General features: G+C 39.8%; 1 protein-coding gene across 1 annotated transcript; it reads right to left on the bottom strand.

Moving 5' to 3' along the window:
• Positions 1–1954: 1954 nt before the first annotated feature.
• On the bottom strand, positions 1955–6018 carry LOC104112099 (ubiquitin-conjugating enzyme E2 28). The gene is made up of 5 exons (XM_009621936.4): positions 5885–6018; positions 4444–4535; positions 3371–3498; positions 2356–2460; positions 1955–2272 (listed from the first exon to the last, which is right to left on the bottom strand). The coding sequence occupies exons 2-5, from the start codon at positions 4511–4513 to the stop codon at positions 2129–2131; spliced, it is 447 nt and encodes a 148-aa protein (XP_009620231.1). The 5' UTR covers positions 4514–4535; positions 5885–6018; the 3' UTR covers positions 1955–2128.
• Positions 6019–20402: the final 14384 nt, after the last annotated feature.

Genomic DNA, 20402 nt, shown 5'->3' with positions numbered 1-20402 from the left:
TTGAAAATCGAAGAAAAAAACATAATCAAATTATATATTTTGTATGTCAGGTGTTGAAACGGTATACTACAACTAATATAATTGTATACAAGTTGTATATAAATTTATGTGAAATGTAGTTTTTGACCGAATTTTATAGAAAAAAAAATTATATTCAAGTTGTCGATAAATTATATAATTTGAGAGAATTTGTATATATTTTGTAAAAAACTTCAGTTGTAAATAGAAAAAATATAGATAACCCGGATAAATAAGTTTGAAATTTCGTATATATAGGAAAAAGTTTCATTCAAAATTCACTCGTCTAACTAATTTAAATTTGCAACCGATACACCCAAAAACTAACCCAAATCAATTATTTGAATTACTTTTCTTTAATTTTTTTTAAAAAACTGAATAAATAATGTTTAAAAAAATTGAAAAAAAGTAGCCAACGGGAGCTAAGTAAAATTTCCAAATAGCTTAATAGTCAAAGTAATATATTATTTGAAAAATGATACTGCTCCACTATAAGCTCATTCTGTTGTCCTTTTTTTGGCCAGCATTTTGTTGTCCAGTGATGTACCTTTTCAACTGGGGTAGAACATGCCACTCCTTAGACCTGAGTCCTGAGTCCTGACCAACATCACATGCCTTGTTTCTTTCTGATTAACCAGCTTTTGCATCGATATTCTTCCTACTTTTACTCCCAAAGTCACTTTCTTAATCCTTCTTTTACCAAAAATTACTATCTGATTTCTTCAAGGTTTTGAACAAGTTATTTTTATTTTATCAACAATTAGATGGACCAGATTTTTCTACTAATTTGACTTCCCACCAACATACAATCACTTAACTTTGGTTTTTGTATTTGTATTAATATAATATCAAATGCGGACTTAGGGTGTTTCCTACCTTAAAATATTGTAGTGAAGTTCACAACCGACAAGGTGAAGACAATTGTTTTCATTTCTCTCTGTTCTCCCTTTTGGTAAAATAATACTATTTAAACTCATCTTTCTAGAGACAAAAGATTACTTTTAACAATTGATCTTCTCAACCATAATCATTTAACAAAAGCGCCTCACTTTTATTAGCTATTTTTTACATTAGAGAGAACAAATTAATTCTTTGAGCTACAGAGAAGTTTTTATAGAAAAAATTACAAACCAAGAATCGAACTTTAAAGAGAGGTATTTGTCTAAAGTTGGAAGGACAGGAAAAGACATTTGGAAAAAAACAAAATGTATATTGGTGAGTTGTTAAAAAATGGTTTTACTCTACTACAAACACAGTTTGCTCGTAAAGGGACGTCTCAACTAGTTCTTTCTGCCTCCTTTTTACCCAAGGGCTATCGCCCGTATATCCTTGTATTGTTACTCATATAGTAGCTGTCTATGCAAGCAAATATGACAAAACTCTGATAGAGAAGATGGAGAGGACCACAGACCTTTTTCAATGCATCTAACTACATATGTACTTATTCCTTTTGCTTTGTGCTAAACTGGGAAAGAAGCTAAGTTTTTTAAATATGTTTTATACATAGGAATGTAAGAAATACAAAGCTGAAAATGACGTTTCTTTTGTGGTCCAATCATAGGATGGTGTGATCCCTTTCATCTTCTGCTGAATACAACCAGAAGTTTCTTGTTCTACATGCCAACTTTCCTCTTACCATGTGTAGCTGTAACATTTCCCCTTCTTTACTCTTTTTCTGTCTAAATAGACATTTCTTGGAAGGCATAAACAAAAACTACCATCTAGACTGTCAATTTAACCATTCATACAAATACTTCCAGAGAACCTAAAATCCAGAGACCACTATCAATAGCATCTTATGAAACGGCCCAAGCCCAAATCAAAGGGTAGAGTCTGATGAGAATATTTTGGGCCATAAATTCCTGATACCACGTTAAAAGAGTTAATACGTACAAATTTACCACAGCATTTGTAGCCCAAAAGAAACATGTCCATATGATAAGAAATATCTGATTTTACCAGATGATAAATATTTAACCAGTCAAACAAAAGAGGACACAATGTCAGATAACAAAAGACACTAATATCAGAAAATTGTGCTCCATGCCTATTTTTATTTACTACTATAGCATAAAGGTCCGATGTATCATGGAAGTAGAGCCAAATGTGTTCATCCCATGGCATATTTCTGGGTCCAAGATCTAGCAGTACTCTCATACTTCACTCTATCAGTCTTGTACATGTGAGCAATCTCTGGCACTAAAGGATCATCTGGATTTGGATCAGTAAGCAAGGAGCAAATGGAAAGCAGCACCTGCAATTTCCCAGTATAATCATCGCCAAAATGTATGCATAAGGCGGAAGCTTTAGAAAGCCAAGAGGTGTGCGATACATTACCTTGGATACAGTAAGGGCAGGGCTCCATTGTTCTTTTAGGATGTCCAGACAAATACTACCATTACTGTTGATGTTTGGATGGAATACTTTGGTTTTAAAGGCAACCTACAAAATGGACAAGCCAAAATAAAGTAACGTAGAATCCAATCACTGGAACCAGGTGCCTTGAAACAAATAAAGAATGACGATATGCGCAAGTGAACTGGCTTTTTGCTGGTATTTACTAGTAACACGATAGACCTAACAAATACGATATCGCATTTACATTCGCTTATTTAGACACTCCAAGGATACTAAGGGAATCAGTTTTCCAATTTAATGGAAATTTTGTATAAATCAGTTTTAAAGCAAGGACCACAAGAAGCATGTCAAGGGCAAATAAAAGAACGGGCTTATTGAACAAGGCTTGGGTTATCCTATTTTTCTAGCTATGGTTACTGCTTCTCTTTACATGCATTCTTCTCTTTACATGCTTTTTTTGAGTCGAGGGTCTACCGGAAACAACCTCTCTACTTTCACTAGGTAGGGGTAAGGTTTGCGTACGCTACCCTCCCAAACCCCACTTGTGGGCTGATTGCGTACGCTATGGGTATGTTGCTGCTTATTGAACAAGGCCAAGGATACCTAGTCTCGAACAACCCTAGGGCCTAGGCTTCTTGAAGCCCTCACTTCTGCATTAGTCTAATACTTACCAGCGTACTACTCTATCTCAAAGTTTGTGGATGGATATCTAGACCGATCATAGTCCAAGGTCATTTCCCACTGCTAACTGGGATATGTATGGTGAGAACTATATGTACAGGAGGCTACAAAAGAAAAGTAAAATGTTCTCTATTTATATTTATAGGGAACATGGGTAAAGCTTCCTTTGTTACCATCTTGCCAAACATTCTACAGAATTTAAATTTGGGAAGTTGCTAATAGGAGAAAGAAAAATTCTACAGAAAAAAAGAAGACATAATACACGAAAGAGCCAAATCTTTCCACATAATATTTTGTCAGATTTTAAAACTACCTTTGGGGGCTTGAATGGATAATCTGGGGGAAAATGGATAGACACAAGGAAAACACCCCCAGAAAATGGGCTGTCAGATGGACCCATAATTGTAGCTTGCCAGTGGAACATATCCTCACCAACAGGACCTGCAAAGAAAGGTTGCAAACCAACTTTTTTAGTCTAAGATGATACCTAGGTTAATGTTATCCAATTTTCACAAATTCCAGAGTGAGTGCACAAAGATTACCAAGAAATTAACAGAGCCAAAAAATTGTCACCTGTTACTCGGCCCGTACGTCCCCAACCCCCAGCACAAAACAAGAAAAAAAATAGAAAGATAAAAGGAAAGCGAGAAGAAGAAGATGATAAAGTGACCAGAAAGTAATGACTATGCATCTGAGGCTAGGGGAAAAAGATATCAGATTATTTCCGAGCACTCTGATAAATGTATTCCAACACATCAAAAAAAGACAAGTTCTTAAGGAACAAGTGCAGAGGGGATAAATGACTTAGTTTGGACAGTAATAGCTCAACCAAAACATAGATTTCTTCTTTGGCTGCTCAGACATTTCAATATTCATGTTGATTCTGCTGAATGCTGCCTATGTACTGCACAGACGGCAAAAACATCCCTCCATCTGTTTCAGAATGTGCTTGGACTAAGCAGCTACTAAATGAGCTATCTAGCTGGTTGGGCATGCAACTTCAAGCTGGGGAAGTGCAGACGATTATGGAAAGGGAACTGGAAAATTTTCAAGTATCAGAGTGTACATATTGAGGTAGTTTTGGCACAGATTAAGAAGGAAATTGTAGGAAGGTTAGATCTTCTTAAGCAGAGCAGGAAAGCTAGAAGTTGTAATAGACTGATCCAAAGACTTCTTTGTAATTAGTTTTTATGATGGAGGCCCAAGTTCTCTTCACAACAATCTTCCTGGAAGGGCTGTGAGCTTAGGTGCTCTTTAGGTGTATTTGTTGCTTATGTTTGTTGGTATGGTAATATTCACAGTTACCCAAAATAAAAAGTGCAGAGGGGATATCAATAACATGGTAATAAAGAGAGATTAAGCAGCACAAGTCACATTAACATATACCTGCACTGCAAGAAGCAGGAGGGTCTTTCTGCAAGTCCTTCAGTTCCTTCTGAATCCTCTTTGAAGCCATTACGAATTTCAGATCGACTTCACTGCAAAAGAAATCTAAACGAATCACTATAATGCCAAAGGAAGGTCAAATCAGTAACGTATATAACAAGACATTAGCAAAATATTATCGAAAATGATCACACTTCCAAACTTCTTTTACAGAAGTTGCAATTATATATATATATATATTATCGAAAATGATCACACTTCCAAACTTCTTTCACAGAAGTTGCAATTATATATATACTAAACAGAATAGGTGGTTTCCTTCCCAGTGCAGCTCCTGGAAGTGCAAAGGCAATCAGGCAATAACTGGTACATAATATTGGCAACCTCAGGCAAAACGACGGACAATGAAGTTCCAAACCTAAGTGACAACACTCTCCCTCCCCAATAAAAGAATTTAACCATGATTAACGGCCAAAATATTACTACAATTGACGCCAATAACAACAGAAACCGTCACATCATACTGTATCAGACGAATAAAAAACAAAACTTTGACTTGAAACAGGAGATAAAATAAATTACCATAATCAATGGCATTAAAAATAAACCCAATAACACCAAAAACAAGGCCAACCATTACATCCTAATTTGTATCACACATAAAGATCAAAACTTTGTCTTGAAACACGAAATTTGTGAAATTACAACATCTTCCTCAGAATTACACCTACAATAAGCTTTTATCTAAAAGGCATTACACTTTACACCCATGAATTAAACAACCGACAAAGCATGCATGTCAATTCCTCATAGTTTTCGATGACAGTGTTCCAAAAAGGTCAAAAAAATCCTAAAGCATTATTTGCACCTTCTGCAAGTGAACTTCAAACTAGCTCTTACTCACAAAATTCTAGAATTTAACAATAAAAACTAAAAACAAGTCCAATTTTGTCCAGGATCCTAAAAGTTCAGAATTAAAACCGCTCTTTTTTCTGTTTTGTGATGAATAAAGGAGAACCCCTAAAAATATAAATTTTTCTAACAGGACTATTTAAAACAAAACAAAAAAACACATCAATTCAACTCTCCTTATAAAAGTAGATGGTATCAGCTTGTACGAATCATCTCATAATCATGCCCTTTTATCCGTGAAATCTAACAAAGCGGTAAAATAGAACAGTGAGTAACTAATATTTTGTACACATGAAAAAGACCCCAAAAAGAAAATAGAACGTCGGCAAACATCCAAGAAATATCCACAAAATTGCAGCAAAAAGAAAAAGAACAAAACAGAAGAAATAGACCATGTAAGCACAAATAAATTAAAACAACATCGTATAACATAAGGATAAACAAGTAACAGCGGTGAAACAAAGAGAGATTGATCGATTCGAAAACGCTAATAAATCGGTAGGGTTAAAGATTGTGAAGGGTTACGAACCTTAGTGGGAGGGAGAAGAGTTGGTACGAGATTGCAAATAAAACTAGGACCTGAATATAAGCATGGAATTTTGAAGGAAAGTTAATTAATGTAGAAAAAGGTCTACTTTCTCTTTTTATATTTGGAAAAGGAAGAGTCTCCGTTAGGCGGTGGACACCTCATGCCATGCACGTGTTAATACGATGTTTTCTTGCATTTTCGTTTTCCCCTTAATTTGGATTAGTTTTTCTTTATCTTGGATTAGAAAAACTGAAAATAAAATCTCGAATCCGCTTTTCAAATCAAAATAAGTTATTTAAAACTACTCTTTTTCCAAAATATGTATTTTTGGCTCAACAATTTCAATGGTACATTGGTTTTTAAGGAATATAAAAAATATACAAAAATACATTCGTAATATGACTTAATTAAGAATAGTCATAACAGAAAGAATAAATAAAAATCATTGTTACAAATCATAAGCCGCATATGCTTAATGTGATTTATAGGTTACATTCATAAATACGATTTATAAATTGCATTTGTGGATGATGTATGAGCGAAAAACTTCATGTCATGCGTTTGACCTGGTCAACGGAGATACAAGCCTTCAAAGGCTGCACAGTATTGGCATTATGACGTATCAAAAGGTCGAGGTCACGTAAAGAAGAAAAATCGACGTCGAGGTCGAGGTGACTTAATGGGAGACGAGGACAAGGACGAGCATTTGTCCTCGACGTGCAGTAACAGCTAGTTTAGAGGTTTACATTCCCTAGAGGATATTCTAGTGATATTACTTTCTGTTGTACTATCTAGGGTTTTGTGGCTCATCTATCCTTATAAATAGAAAGAGATGTAATTCTAGGAAGGGGATTTGAACATTTTTGTAAAGAACAACATTGACATTCTCTGTCAAGTTTCTCTCTTTATTGAATACATACGAAGTTTACCTATACACCATTTTCTCTCTATCTTTTTCTCTCGATCCAAGAAGAATCTGTATATTCAATTGCTTCGCATCATCCATCATTATCAGAAGGCTTAGTGAAAAATCTCACCCTTGTAGGGTGACTCTTTGTTCCATTTATTACTTAAATGTCATTTATTATCATTTATTGTTATCTTTCACATTTCTAAGCCATTATTGCTCCATTATTGCTTTAAGATTGTCATACCTAACAACATACGTTCAATATTCTTCATCAAAATATTAGATCTGCTACTTGGATATTAATATTGACTTAGATTAACCCTTTTATCTATAAATCTAATTGTATAAAAACTAAAATCTAAGTATTGGGTTATACAGTTTGGCGCCGTCTGTGGGGATTTCTTAGTCAAGCTTTTAGTTTTCATCCATATATATAACCCTCATGACTTCCTAACCTAATGTGCTGTAAAGTTATCCTTTCTTTCTGTGTACACAAGGATTCCATGGCAGGTAATCAAGGAAACAGAATCAGAGCAACATACAATATCCCGCTCAACCTCATGAGTGTCATCGACGAGGGGTATGAAACCCAAGATGAGGAGGTAACTCCCACATCATCCCCCAGATTATGGAAGTCGACACAACTAAACTAAATGGAAAGGAGGTTTCCAAGTCCATGGGAGAGGAAGAACCACCCGGTATGAAAAAGCTCATTAAAGCCTGGCTAACCGACACTTTGGTCAGCGTAATGAGCAAGCAAGCCCATGCACGACCCTGGAAACCACAAGATCCATGCAACACATCGTAGGAACGAAGGTAACACTCATATAATTGTTGATAGTGAAGGTGACATCATCCTCGTCGCCGTGTTGAAAAGAATGGAGTAAATGAAAAATGAGAACAGGGCGCTCAAGGAACAAATGAGGGAGCACCATGAATGGGTAGACAAGATACCAGGTGCCCCCAAATTATTACAAAAAAAAAACGCCGGCAGATTTGTGGAACAACCATACAGGGAGGAAGCGATTCCTCATGCCATACCAAAAACTTTCAAGATTCCCCCGTACCTCTAAATCTACGACGGGACGATTGATCCCGTAAAAGGCAACAACCTCACCAAAGAGCAAGTGCCCTCCATCTTGTTGAAAAATTTTGGCGAAACCCTCATAGGAGGGACGTTGACATGGTATTCGCAGCTGCTAGCCTATTCCATAAAAACGTTTGAAGATATGTAAGACAAGTTCGTGACGGCGCACGCTGGGGCCAAGAAAGCCGATACGAGGGTGAATGATATCTTCGCCATCAGACAAACCCCATGAGAAGGACTGAGGGATTTCCTAGCCTGATTCAACAGGGTGAGGATGACCTTACCAAATATCTCTGAAGGAATGTCCGTAGCAGCTTTTCAAAATGGGCTAAATAGAGAAGGCTCAAAGGCGACCAAAAAGCTATTGAGTCGATTGATGAAGTACCCACCGGCTACCTAGGATGAGACCACAATGCTTACTATACCGAGGTCAGGGCAGATAACAAAGACCTCAATGGGCCAACCCGGCTACTCGCCTCAGTACAATCTGAACCCAGGAGAGAACACATGGACACTGCAAGGAGAGACCCTCTGGTACCGCGATCAAGCAGAGATCGACATCAACCTTACATCAGGGCACCCGTCTAGGCCAAGATCAGACATCCACAGAAACGATCGAGGTATGCCTCCCACTATCTTCTCATAACTTTTGTGTATCTCTTACAGAGGTGGTCTGCGCACTTGAGAAGCTCGTAACAAAAGTGAAGTGGCCACCAAAGATGAGGTCTGACCCAAGCACCAAGAAGTCTAACATATGTGATTTCCACCAAGACCGTGGACACAAAATGGAAGACTGCCATGCTCTAAGATTAGAGGTAGCTAACCTGCTGTAGCAAGAACACCTATAAGAGTTACTCAGCGACAAAGGCAGGAACACCTTGGCAAGAGGACACGAACACCTAGGCCCACCAAAGTCGCCTTCACCCGCTCGCACTATCAACATGATTATTGGTGGCAGTGACGACGCCTAAATCAACAATATCAAGTTCACCGCTACTCACAAACTCAAGAGATCAATCACACACAAACGGTATGATGGCCTCGAAGAAAGTATCATCTTCAACGAGTCAGATGTCGACAATTTGACTTTCCCTCACAATGATGCTTTGTCATTGCTTTACGAATTCTTGATACTAATGTTAGGAGAATTATGGTAGACGACGGAAGTAGAGCGTGCATCATCCATCCTCTAGTCCTCGTACAGATGTGACTTGAGGATAAGATATTATCACTGCATTTCAATAATCGGTCTTAACAATGCAGTTGAAAGAACTTCAAGCGAGATCACAAATATGTGAGGATTTTGACTACTTATTAGCACATTTTTGCTTTTGTTTTAGTCCAAAAGTATTGATTTGTGTTCCTGAAACTAATAAAAGTGTGCAAATTGCAGCAATATTGGAAATTTGGTCTCCCATGATGAATTCTGACTCAAAAAAGGAGTGTTCCGAATCACAAGGCAAAAAGGGACGCAGAACTAAAGAAGTGCGGTCCGCAGAAGGATTTTTGCAGCTGTAGAAGAAAGTGCGGACCGTAGAATTCCATCTGCTACCGCAGATCAAGTGAAAAAGCGCAGCAGGAATTTGGCCAATGTACGGCCACATAACAAGGTCTGCACTAACAAATGATTCAAAGTTCAAAGAGCGTGTAAAAGACCAAGTCCCGAAGCCTTGCTGAGGTGCAGCCGCGGAAGATGTTTCTCAGCCGCAATCCAGAATTGTGCGGCTGCAGAATCCAAGATCTTGCAACTGAAGAAATCTGTGGGGGGGGGGGAGGGAGGGGGGGCATTTTTGTCAGTGAATTTTGGGCCAATATAAATAGACAAGTTTCACATTTTTAGGTCAAGTTTTGAAGTTTGAGCTGTCGTAGCCATTACATTTTGCCATTTTAGGAAGTTTGTGGCTGTTTTAGTGTTTAAACATTATATTTTATCATTTTAATCATAGATTATGAGTTTAAGTAGCATTTCTTCTTTATTTTCTTCAATTTTCACTATGAGTAGCTAGATTTTTACTAGGGTTGTGACCCAACCCTAGTGTTTAAACCTTATGGGTACTTAATTTAATGCTTGTTTATGATTGAGTGTTGATTATTTAGCTTAGTTTATGCTTCAATTTTAGAATTAATGGTTATATTTATTCATGTCTTTTTGACTTAGTCTCTACTTGAGAAAGAGGGACCAAGTCTAGGATAACTTTGACTAACAAGAAATTGGGCTAATTGAGGGTTTGATTAGCCTAATTAAAGGGTTCAAACTAGAGATGGTGAGAACCCGACTTGAGCTCATATCAACTATTTTGTTTGATACCCATTTGGACTTGAGAAAGCCAAATTGGGCAAGATCACTCTTTGACCGAGAGGTATTGAATGAGTAATGTAGAGTTGAGAGCTATAATACATCCCAATCAATAAAAAAAGTATTAATATATTTTACCCATTAGGCAAAATACCTAGGTTATGGTCACATCCCTAGGCCTTTAAATTATTTGGAAAAATACCAAAAACACTGATTCGCTTCTAGTTTCTTTTCTTAGCTTATAATTGCTAGAGTAAAATTAGAATTAGAAATCAAAACCTTTTGTGGAAGTGTAATTTAGCTATTCATTTCGCTTTCGTCAAGTGTATACTCCTAATACCCCTAGTAAGTGCCTGTGGAAATCGACCCCGACTCTTGTTGGGTACTATTCTTCCAATAATTGTTTCCACTTACTATTGAGTACGGATTGGACGTAGATCAATTGGGGTTGTTGTCGGGGAGTTAAAAATGGTGTTAGTTATATATTTGGGTTTGTTTTTAGAATATATTCTTTTCCTTCCGTGTTACTAACTTGTGTGAGAACTCTTAGGCACAACCATGGCAAACAATGAGCTCGGCAATTTGCCCTTGGGGGATTTGGATACGGAGGACGAGCAAGTAGAGGAGGTACCTTATGAACCACATGCCAATCGGAGAGGCCGGGTACCTCATGACAATGTGCCCGTTCCACCCCCACCTCCACCACGAGCGGCTCCACACCGGATATTGCCCAACGAAGGTTATGCTAGTGCAATAGTCCCTCTCCGTATTAGGGTGGGCAACTTCCAAATCACCAATGTGATGCTCACTTTGCTTAAGCAATGAGGTTTCTTCACCGGTGCTCCAACAAAAAATGCTTATAAATATTTGAAGGGGTTTGTGGATAGTTGTTGGGGGAGCAAGCAAAAAAATATCTCTGATGATGCATTGAGGCTAAGGCTTTTTCCCTTCTCTCTATGGGAGAAAGCTTTAGATTGGTTGGAACGATTGTCGAACCATTCAATTCATACTTAGAATGAGTTGGCGGAAAAGTTCATTGCTAAGTTCTTCTCTCCTGGACACATGGCTACACTTCGAGATGAGATCTTGGCATTCAAGCAAGAGTCGAATGAACCACTACACGAGATATGGGGACATTATAGAACTACAGTCAAGGAATGTCCCAACAACAATATGACGAAAAACATGATTCAACAAACCTTCTATCGTGGGATTAACATGGCCAACCAATGTGTGGTGAATCAACTAGCCGATGGGAACTTTATGACTATGCCTTATACAGAGGCGTGTGAGATTTGGGATGAGATGGCAAACACATCGTCAGCTTGGCAATCCCGGGCCATGTTCCACAAGGTGACCCGAATATGATCCACTTTCACAAAGAATTGCAAGACCATGGGCAAGCCATTGCCGAATTGACAACCACCATGTCTCAACTACCAAAGGCCCAACTAAATCAAGTGCAAACTCTGAAGCAAGTCAATGCTATGGAAGGAGTGAACATGATGGTGAACAAGAGGAGGACCAAGGGTCCACAAGTGCAAAATCGAGTGGAGAACTATGTGCAAGAAGATGGTAGCAAGATGATTCCTATAATGAACAAGAATAAGATGTGCAATATGTGAATAATTTTCAAAGGCAAAGAAACAATTTCCAATGTCCAAGCCAACAACAATGGCGACCTCAAAACAATCAAGGCAATTGGAATTCTAACAATCAAGGAAATTGGAGTTGAGGCAACAATCAAGGGAATTGTCATACAACAACAATCAAGGAAATTGGAGTGGAAACAACTAAGGAAATTGGGGAGGTAACAATCAAGGCAACTGGGGGGTAGGGTTTTCAAAGGCCCTCAATGTACCAACAACCAAGTAACCCACCTTCTTATCCTTCCCATGGTTCGAGTTCTTCAAACAATGAGATGGGGCATATTGAAAATATGTTCAAGCAAATAATGGAAAAGAATGCCTATTCGGATACCCATCTTGCCTCACACAATACATCATTCCGCAACCTAGAAGTTCAAATGGGGCAAATCTCTCAAGCCTTAAATTTTCGTCCTAAGGGGCACTACCAAGTGACACGGTGGTAAACCCAAAGGATGGTAACAACACGGGGCAAGCCATAGCGGTCATCACAAGAAGTAGAAGAGGCAGGAATGCACCCACCTCAAGTGGAAGACAACTTGTTGATGATGATCAAATGATGCAAGAAGAAGAGATCCCGAACAATGTGGTGCAACCTAATGATGAAGTTCAGATTGATATTGATGATAGTGTGGAAGAGACTCAAGAGGAGGTGAACCCATCTGGGGAACACATTATTGACATACCGGAGCCGGTAATACAAAAGTTTAAGGCTTCATTGCCTAAGCCTCCACCTCTATACCCTCAAAGACTTGCCAAGCAAAATGGTGAGAATCAATTTAAGAAGTTCATTCAAATGATGAAGAGTCTCTCAATCAATGTGCCATTAGTTGAAGCTTTGGAACAAATGCCCGGTTATGCAAAGTTTATGAAGGATCTTGTGACAAAGAAGCGGTCAATGAATTTTGAGACCATCAAAGTCACTCATCAAGTGAGTGCAATTGTGCATTCAACGGATCCTACGTTGGAGGATCCTGGTGCTTTCACGATTCCTTATACAATTAGAATTGCCGAGTTTGCTAAAGCTCTTTGTGATCTTGGGAAAGTATTAATTTGATGCCCTATTCGATTTTCAACACTTTGCGAATTGGGAAACCAAGACCCACCTCTATGAGATTGCAAATTGCCAACCGTACCATGAAGAGGCCCTTGGGAGTGATTAAAGATGTTTTGGTTCGTGTTGATAAATTTATTCTTCCGGTAGATTTTGTCATTCTAGATTGTGAGGTTGATTATGAAGTGCCAATTATTCTTGGGAGACCTTTCCTTGATACGGGTAAGACTCTTTATGATGTTGAATCCAGAGAACTCACTTTTCGGGTTGGTGATAAAAGAGTGGTATTCCATGTGTGTAATTTCATGCGGCAATCAAATAGCAATGAAGTGTGTTCTTTTATGGACTTGGTGACCGATGTTATTGTTGATGAAACAAGTGATACAATCAATGTTGGTGATATGTTGGAGGCCGTCTTGCTCAACTTTGATGATGACGAGATGGATGGCTTCATGGAATGTGTGAATTCTTTGTAAGGAATGGGGTCGTACAACTATGCACCTCGGAAATTGTCCTTGGATCTTGAAAATAGGACAACTCCTCCGACAAAGCCTTCTATTGAAGAGCCTCCTACCTTGGAGTTGAAGCCACTGGCTCCACATCTTTGGTATGAATTTCTTGGTCCTTTTTCTACTTTACATGTTATTCTTTCCTCTTGTTTGACTAACGTGCAGGTAGATTCCACATTGGCAGTGCTACAAAAGAGGAAGAAGGCTATTGGGTAGATCTTGGCGGATATTCGGGGGATAACCCTCGCTTTTTGCATGCATAAGATCAAGTTGGAGGATGGAGTCAAACCATCTATTGAACATCAAAGGACACTCAATGAGGCTATGCAAGAAGTTGCCAAGAAGGAGATTATCTAGTGGTTAGATGTCGGGGTTTTCTAGTGTCTACCCCATCTCTGATAGTTCGTGGACTTCTCTAGTTCAATGTGTCCCAAAAAAGGGGGAATGACGGTGGTCACCAATGATAAGAATGAGATGATTGCTACTAGAACGATGACCGATTGGAGGGTGTGCATGGACTATCACAAGCTCAAAAAAGTTACATGGAATGATCACTTTCCACTTTCTTTCTTAGATCAAATGCTCGATAGATTGGCCGTGCTTTCTATTTCTTTCTTGATGGGTACTTGGGCTACAACCAAATTCTCATTGCTCAAGAAGATCAAGAGAAAACAACCTTTACATTTCCCTATGGTACTTTTGCTTTCAAGCGAATGCCATTTGGGTTGTGCAATGCACCGATGACTTTTCAAAGGTGTATGGTGGCTATTTTTATGGACATGGTGGAAGACTACCTTGAAGTTTTCATGGATGACTTCTCGGTGGTTGGAGATTCTTAGAATGATTGTCTTGCAAATTTGGACAAAGTGTTGGCTAGATGTGAAAAAACAAATTTGGTGCTCAATTGGGAGAAATACCATTTCATGGTCGAGGAAGGTATTGTCCTAGGCCACAAAATCTCAAGGAATGAAATTGAAGTTGACAAGGCAAATATTGAGGTGATCTCTAAGCTTCCACCTCCAACTTCGGTGAAGGGTGTGCAGAGTTTCGTAGGCCACGCGGGTTTTTACCGTCACTTCATCAAAGACTTCTCCAAGGTGGTGAACCCGTTGTGCAAGCTTCTTGAGAAGGATGCTAAGTTTAACTTCAATGATGATTGTATGAGAGATTTTGAATTGTTGAACTTTAAGTTGATAACTACTCTAATCATCACCGCTCCAAATTGGAGTGTGCCTTTTGAACTCATGCGTGATGCAAGTGACGTAGCGGTTGGGGCTGTTTTGCGAAAACACATCAACAAAATTTTTCATCCGGTCTACTATGCTAGTAAGACCATGAATAGTGCCAAAGTCAACTATACCATTACGGAGAAAGAGCTCCTTGCCATTGTGTTTGCAATTGAGAAGTTCCGCCCGTACTTGATGAGTGCAAAAGTCATTGTCCACACGGATCATGCGACGATTCATTATCTTGTGAGAAAAAAGGACTCCAAAGCTCGGTTGATGATATGGGTGCTCTTGTTGCAAGAGTTTGATATTGACATCCAAGGTAGAAAAGGTAGTGTAAACCAAATGGCAGATCACTTGTCTCGTTTGGAGGAGGAGGGGAGGCCGCACGATGGCCTTGAAATCAATGACTCCTTCCCCGATGAGCAACTCTTGGCTATTTCAATGAAAGAGATGCCATGGTTCGCGAATTTAGCAAATTTTCTTGTGTGTGGAATCATTCCGGATGAGTTCTCTTCAAGCCAAAGATGAACCATACCTTTTCTAGATTATTACGGATGTGGTGATTGGAAGATGCGTACCGGAAGAAGAGCAAGGTGAAATTCTTGGGGCTTGTCATTCTTCGCCATATGGTGGTCTCATGGAGCAAGAACGGTGGCCAAAGTGCTTTGTTGCGATTTCTATTGGCCTCTTCTTTACAAAGATGCTAGTGAGTTAGTGAAAAGATGTGATGAATATCAACATGCCGGTGGAATCTCAAAGAAAAATAAAATTCCTCTCACAACCATTTTGGAGATTGATATTTTCTATGTGTGGGGTATTGACTTCATGGGCCCTTTTGTGAGTTCTTGTGGAAACACCTACATATTGGTCGCGGTGGATTATGTGTCCAAATGGGTTAAGGTCGTTGCTTTACCCAACAATGAGGCGAGAAGTGTGTTGTCTTTCTTGAAAAAGAATATTTTCACAAGGTTTGGTACTCCACGTGCAATTATAAGCGATGAGGGGTCACATTTTTGCAACAAGGCTTTCGACATTTTACTTAGCAAGTATGGTGTTACTCATAAAGTCACGACTCCCTATCACCCACAAGCTAGTGGGCAAGTGGAAGTCTCCAACCGGGAGATAAAGAGTATCTTATCCAAAACGGTGAATGCTAATCAGACGGATTGGTCCAAGAAGCTTGATGATGCATTATGGGCTTATCGGACGACTTACAAAACACCTATCGAAATGTCGTCATACTGGTTAGTGTTCGGGAAAGCTTGTCATCTTCCGGTGGAACTAGAGAACAAGTCCATGTGGGCTCCAAAGAAGTTGAATCTTGATTGGGATGTAGCCGCTAACTTCAGGGTTGCACACTTGAATGAATTGGATGAGTTCTGATACCATGCTTATGCAAGTCCATCCTTGTACAAAGAAAAGATGAAATATCTTCATGATAAATACATTTGGAACAAAGAGTTCAAGGTGAGCGATCTTGTGTTGTTGTTTAACTCAAGGTTGAGGATGTTTCCCGAGAACCTAAAATCCAAATTGAGTGGTCCTTTTGAAATTGTGGGTGTGACACCTTTTGGTGCATTAGACTTGAAAAACAAAAAAAATGAAATATTCCGAGTCAATGGTCACCGGGTGAAGCACTACTTGGGAAAGTTTGGAGACAGCCACGCGGTGGCGGTCATTCATTTCACTTGAGGGTATTCTGCATCGTGCCGCGACGTTAAATGAGGCGCTTCTTGGGAGGCAACCCATGTTTCTTTTCCTTTTTCTTTTGTAGTTAGGTATTATTTTTTGTTCTAACTTGATTTAAAGTGTGCTACAGGGGTGAGTGTTATTTACAAGAATTGTACACAAAAATATGGCTAAGTGTTCGAGAGAGTGTGAACCGCACTTTATTTGTGCGGACCACACATTTTCATATGCCATAGCAGATGAGCATTGCGGCCGCACATTTATCTTGCGGACAATATAATTAAAATGTCAAAAATACCAACTCTCTGAAGTTTAAGCTTGTTAGTGCGAAGGTCGATCTGCGACCGCACGTAAAATGTGCGGCCGCACCCAAAAATGTGCGGACCGCAGATTGGTTTCTAAAGAATAATTGCCCAGGTTAAAAAGTGCGGACCGCACTCGTCTCTATTCCCTTCTCCTTTTGAATGATATGAATAGAACAGTAGGGCTCATTTTACTCTTTTCCCACTTTGAACAAACACTGTTGCCCTGCTAAATTTTCTTGGAGATTTTAACTATTCACACATGACACACGTAGTCACCTAGATTACTCACTCAGTGCATTCATTCAATGTAGTATGTTTCAATTTCATATTAATTTTTTAAATTAGTTTAATTTGTAGATTTGTTAGTTCTTTTTAGGCCATCCGTAATTAGAGTTCCATTGTGTGTCCATGCGGGGTAGATCTGAACTGGGTTAACTTGATACATGCTCTACGGGGACTGGTTTAGTGAAATTTCATGCTTTTACAATGTTGCCATGCCTATTTGCGCAAGAAATTGAAAAAATCTTAGAATAAAAAAAGTGTCTGTTCGTAATTTTTTGAATTCTGCAGCCGCACTTGAATTGTGCGGTCCACATATTTGCATTTTTAGACACTTATGTGAGGCACGAATCTGCGGCCGTAGGTCAAATTGTGCGGACCATTGATTTCCTCTTGCGGCCGCAGATTAGGCCTTTCTCTATCCTCATAGAGTCTTCACTTTTGAGACTCTAAGGTGCGGCCGCAAGTCAAATTGTGCAGACTGCAAATTTTATCTTGCGACCGCAGATTGACCATTTCTCTGACATCAGAGAGTTCACATTTTTGGGGACTAAGAAGTGCGACCACAAACTCAAATGTGCAGACCGCACTTCCCATCTGCGGGTGCAAGACAAATTATGCAGAACGCAGATCCCTTATCCTACAGGAATGACTCAACTGTACAACCCCACTATCAAAAGGGAGAGGTGAATCTTCTCGGGGTCTAGGCAAAACTGCCTTGCCCCTTGGCCAGCCCAAGACAATGAGAAAGAAAATAATAACCGGTAGAGGGAGAGGTGCAAACCTCTCCGAGTTTAGCTCCTACATCCCGTCTAGGGAAGTGTCAAAGGGTAACTCAGCCTCTGTTCAAGAGGAGCAGACGACCACACAGTCGAGGCCGCAGGGGAGATACCAGCTCAGGGACGAGCCATCTTTATCTCACAAAACCTTCGAGGGGTCATAGAGTGCTAGCCAGGCTTCTGAGCCATCAACTACATGAGTCCCGGATGCCCCTGTTATACATGACATTCCCGATGAGGGTAGATGGGGAGATGCTACAGCTACATGCCTTGAAAGATCAAAAAAGAAATAGGTTTGGGAGGATCGCTTTGTCAGCCTAGCCGCCTTCACCAGTTTTTGTTTGTGGTGGCCAGTGAGGTCTCTAACTCTTGAACGACAATTTCTGTTGAAGGACTTGGAGAAATATAACCCAACTATACTGAGACAGTTTTGGGCACGAAAGGGGTGGATGTGGTTCACCGAGAGGGTAGAGGATGCCAAAGAATACCTCGTCCGTGAATTTTATGCCAATTATTCTCATATCAAGAAAGGGACGAAGGTGACCAAAGTGCGCAACCTCACTTTGAGGATGTTGAGCCGAAATAATATCTGGAGAAATGCGCACTTAAGGATGAAGTTCGACCTTGGTTGGCTGATATTCTAGAACCACCAGGGCCACCACCACCATGGATCGCTTCTGGGGTTCCTATCCACTGGAAGACTCTGAGTTTTGAGGCGAAGGGGTGGCAAACCTTTGTCTGCAGCAGACTGAATCCGATCCAGAATGAGACTCACCTTCCTATACCTCAGGAAGTAATTGTGGCTTCCATCATGGCCGATTACCCAATCAATATGGGTGTTGTGATGTCAACCAACATTTTTGTGATTGCACGGTAGGACAATTCGGCCTACCCTTACCCCAACACTATCACATAGTACCTCACCGATGCAAAGGTAGAACCGAGGGATTTTGACACCAAGGCAAATACAAAGAAGCCCTTCGATTGGTATTCACTGATGGATACGAGCAACCTAAAGAAGAAAGTTCAGCCTTCCACCACCATAGGCCTGTCTCATGAGCCAACTGTGGTAGCTTCTGAGGCAACTGATCTTCCACCCACTTCTGCTGAACCTTACACCAGTGCCATTGCTATGCCTCCACCATCATCTTCAGCTCCTACCACATCCCCTAGAGTTGCGATAATGCCAGTGTCAGTGCCCACAATTCCCCTATCTGCTCTGCGAGTCTCCCAGACATTGGCGAGTCTCAACAACTAGATGCAGACAAGTACTTCTAAGCTATCTGACGTGTCTAGTATTGTTGCAGTGCAGTCCATTTCTCAGGCACCACAGTCACCTTCTAACATTGATGAGATACTGAAGATGTTTTGGAGAACCAGAAGATGATCACAAATACCTTGGTACAACACGTGTGAGAGATTGAGGAGTTGGGAAAGGAAGTAAAGAAGATGAGTAAGTCCCAGTCTAGAAAAAAATTAGTGGACAAGCTCTGGAGGGAGGTGACTAGACTTGCAACGGCTGGCAACCTTCCCTTTGACATGCTTCTTGACCCGCACTAGTCCTCCTCAGATCCTTCAGCACCATCTGTACCGGTAGCACTAGCTGGCCAGTCTGACGAGCCAGACCTTGCTGTCGACACTGCTGAGGTAGTACGTGATATGTTCGACAACCCAGCCATACCTAGATTTGATGATGATGAGATTCAATTGGCTTATCATGAGGGAGATGACATTGCTTGCGACACCGAGATGTCCAAGGATCCATAGGGAGTTTTCTTCACCCTTTCCTCTTTTACTCTTATTTTTCTAAGCATTGGGGACAATGCTCATTTTTATTGGGGGGGGGGTGGAGTTTATTTGACACATTGGTACACTTTGATACATTTGGTCTATAATAATTTGATGATACGTTTTCTCTTCTTATTTGTATTTATTAACTTCTCTCTCTTCTCTTATGTATATTTATCTCTCTTTAGTAGTTTTTGCTTAGCTCTTGTTTTGTTAAGTAGATTCTTTTTATGCTTTAGTAGATAATAAGCCTTTGATTTTCTTAACGCCACGGTTCTTTCTAAAGATAGTTGTTGTGTGAACCGGGTGACTCGTTCCAACGATGGATGGCGTGACAACCTTCTTAAGGGAATGAATTATTTTTTGTGTTTAGGTAATAATAGTAGTAGTAATGAATAAAAAGACCTAATCAAGTCATGCTCAAAGAGTCAATCATGCTTCAATTGGTACCAACATACTTAAATACGTGCTTAGGGTTAGAGACAAGGTTTTTGAAAGAAATAGCTCTAGTTAGTGACTTTGTGACTCTTGAGTTGACTTTGGCAGTCATCGAGTGGTTTAATTGGACCATAGTGATATTTAAACTTGAATGTGATCGTTGTAGGATCTCGACTCTATCCTCTTTTACAGTCTAGTTGCGTGAGGGGTGAGATGAATTGTTTCTAGTCCAAGTATCCATGCAAAGGGTTTAGAACTTGCCCCGAATGTGTTTCAAGGCGAAATCTTAAGTTTTTCTTGGTTTGAGAAATGATTGTAGGCTTTCCTTGGCCCGTTTGAGCTTTCTATTGCCAACCAATGTCGTTATCCCTAGTCAACCCCTTTGAGCCTCTAGCCTTTCTCATTTGATAACCATGTTATAAGCCTCTACCCATTTTATCATGACCTTCTCTTGGCACCCGAACTTTCTTTAACACTCTTGTGAAACAAGTGGCTTAAAGCGTAAGTTT

This window comes from Nicotiana tomentosiformis, chromosome 7 (assembly GCF_000390325.3).
Source record: "Nicotiana tomentosiformis chromosome 7, ASM39032v3, whole genome shotgun sequence".
Taxonomy (NCBI): Eukaryota; Viridiplantae; Streptophyta; class Magnoliopsida; order Solanales; family Solanaceae; genus Nicotiana; species Nicotiana tomentosiformis.
The sequence above is the reverse complement of the archived record's forward strand: the minus strand, read 5'-3'. Positions and strand labels throughout refer to the sequence as shown.

Bases quoted from the DNA above. Each gene is read 5' to 3' on its own strand.
- LOC104112099 (XM_009621936.4), bottom strand. From the start codon at position 4,513: ATGGCTTCAAAGAGGATTCAGAAGGAACTGAAGGACTTGCAGAAAGAC. The intron at 2,461-3,370 runs GTAGTTTTAAAA...TCCATTTTGTAG, and splicing joins ATCCATTCAAGCCCCCAAAG to GTTGCCTTTAAAACCAAAGT. The intron at 2,273-2,355 runs GTAATGTATCGC...GGGAAATTGCAG, and splicing joins CTGCCCTTACTGTATCCAAG to GTGCTGCTTTCCATTTGCTC.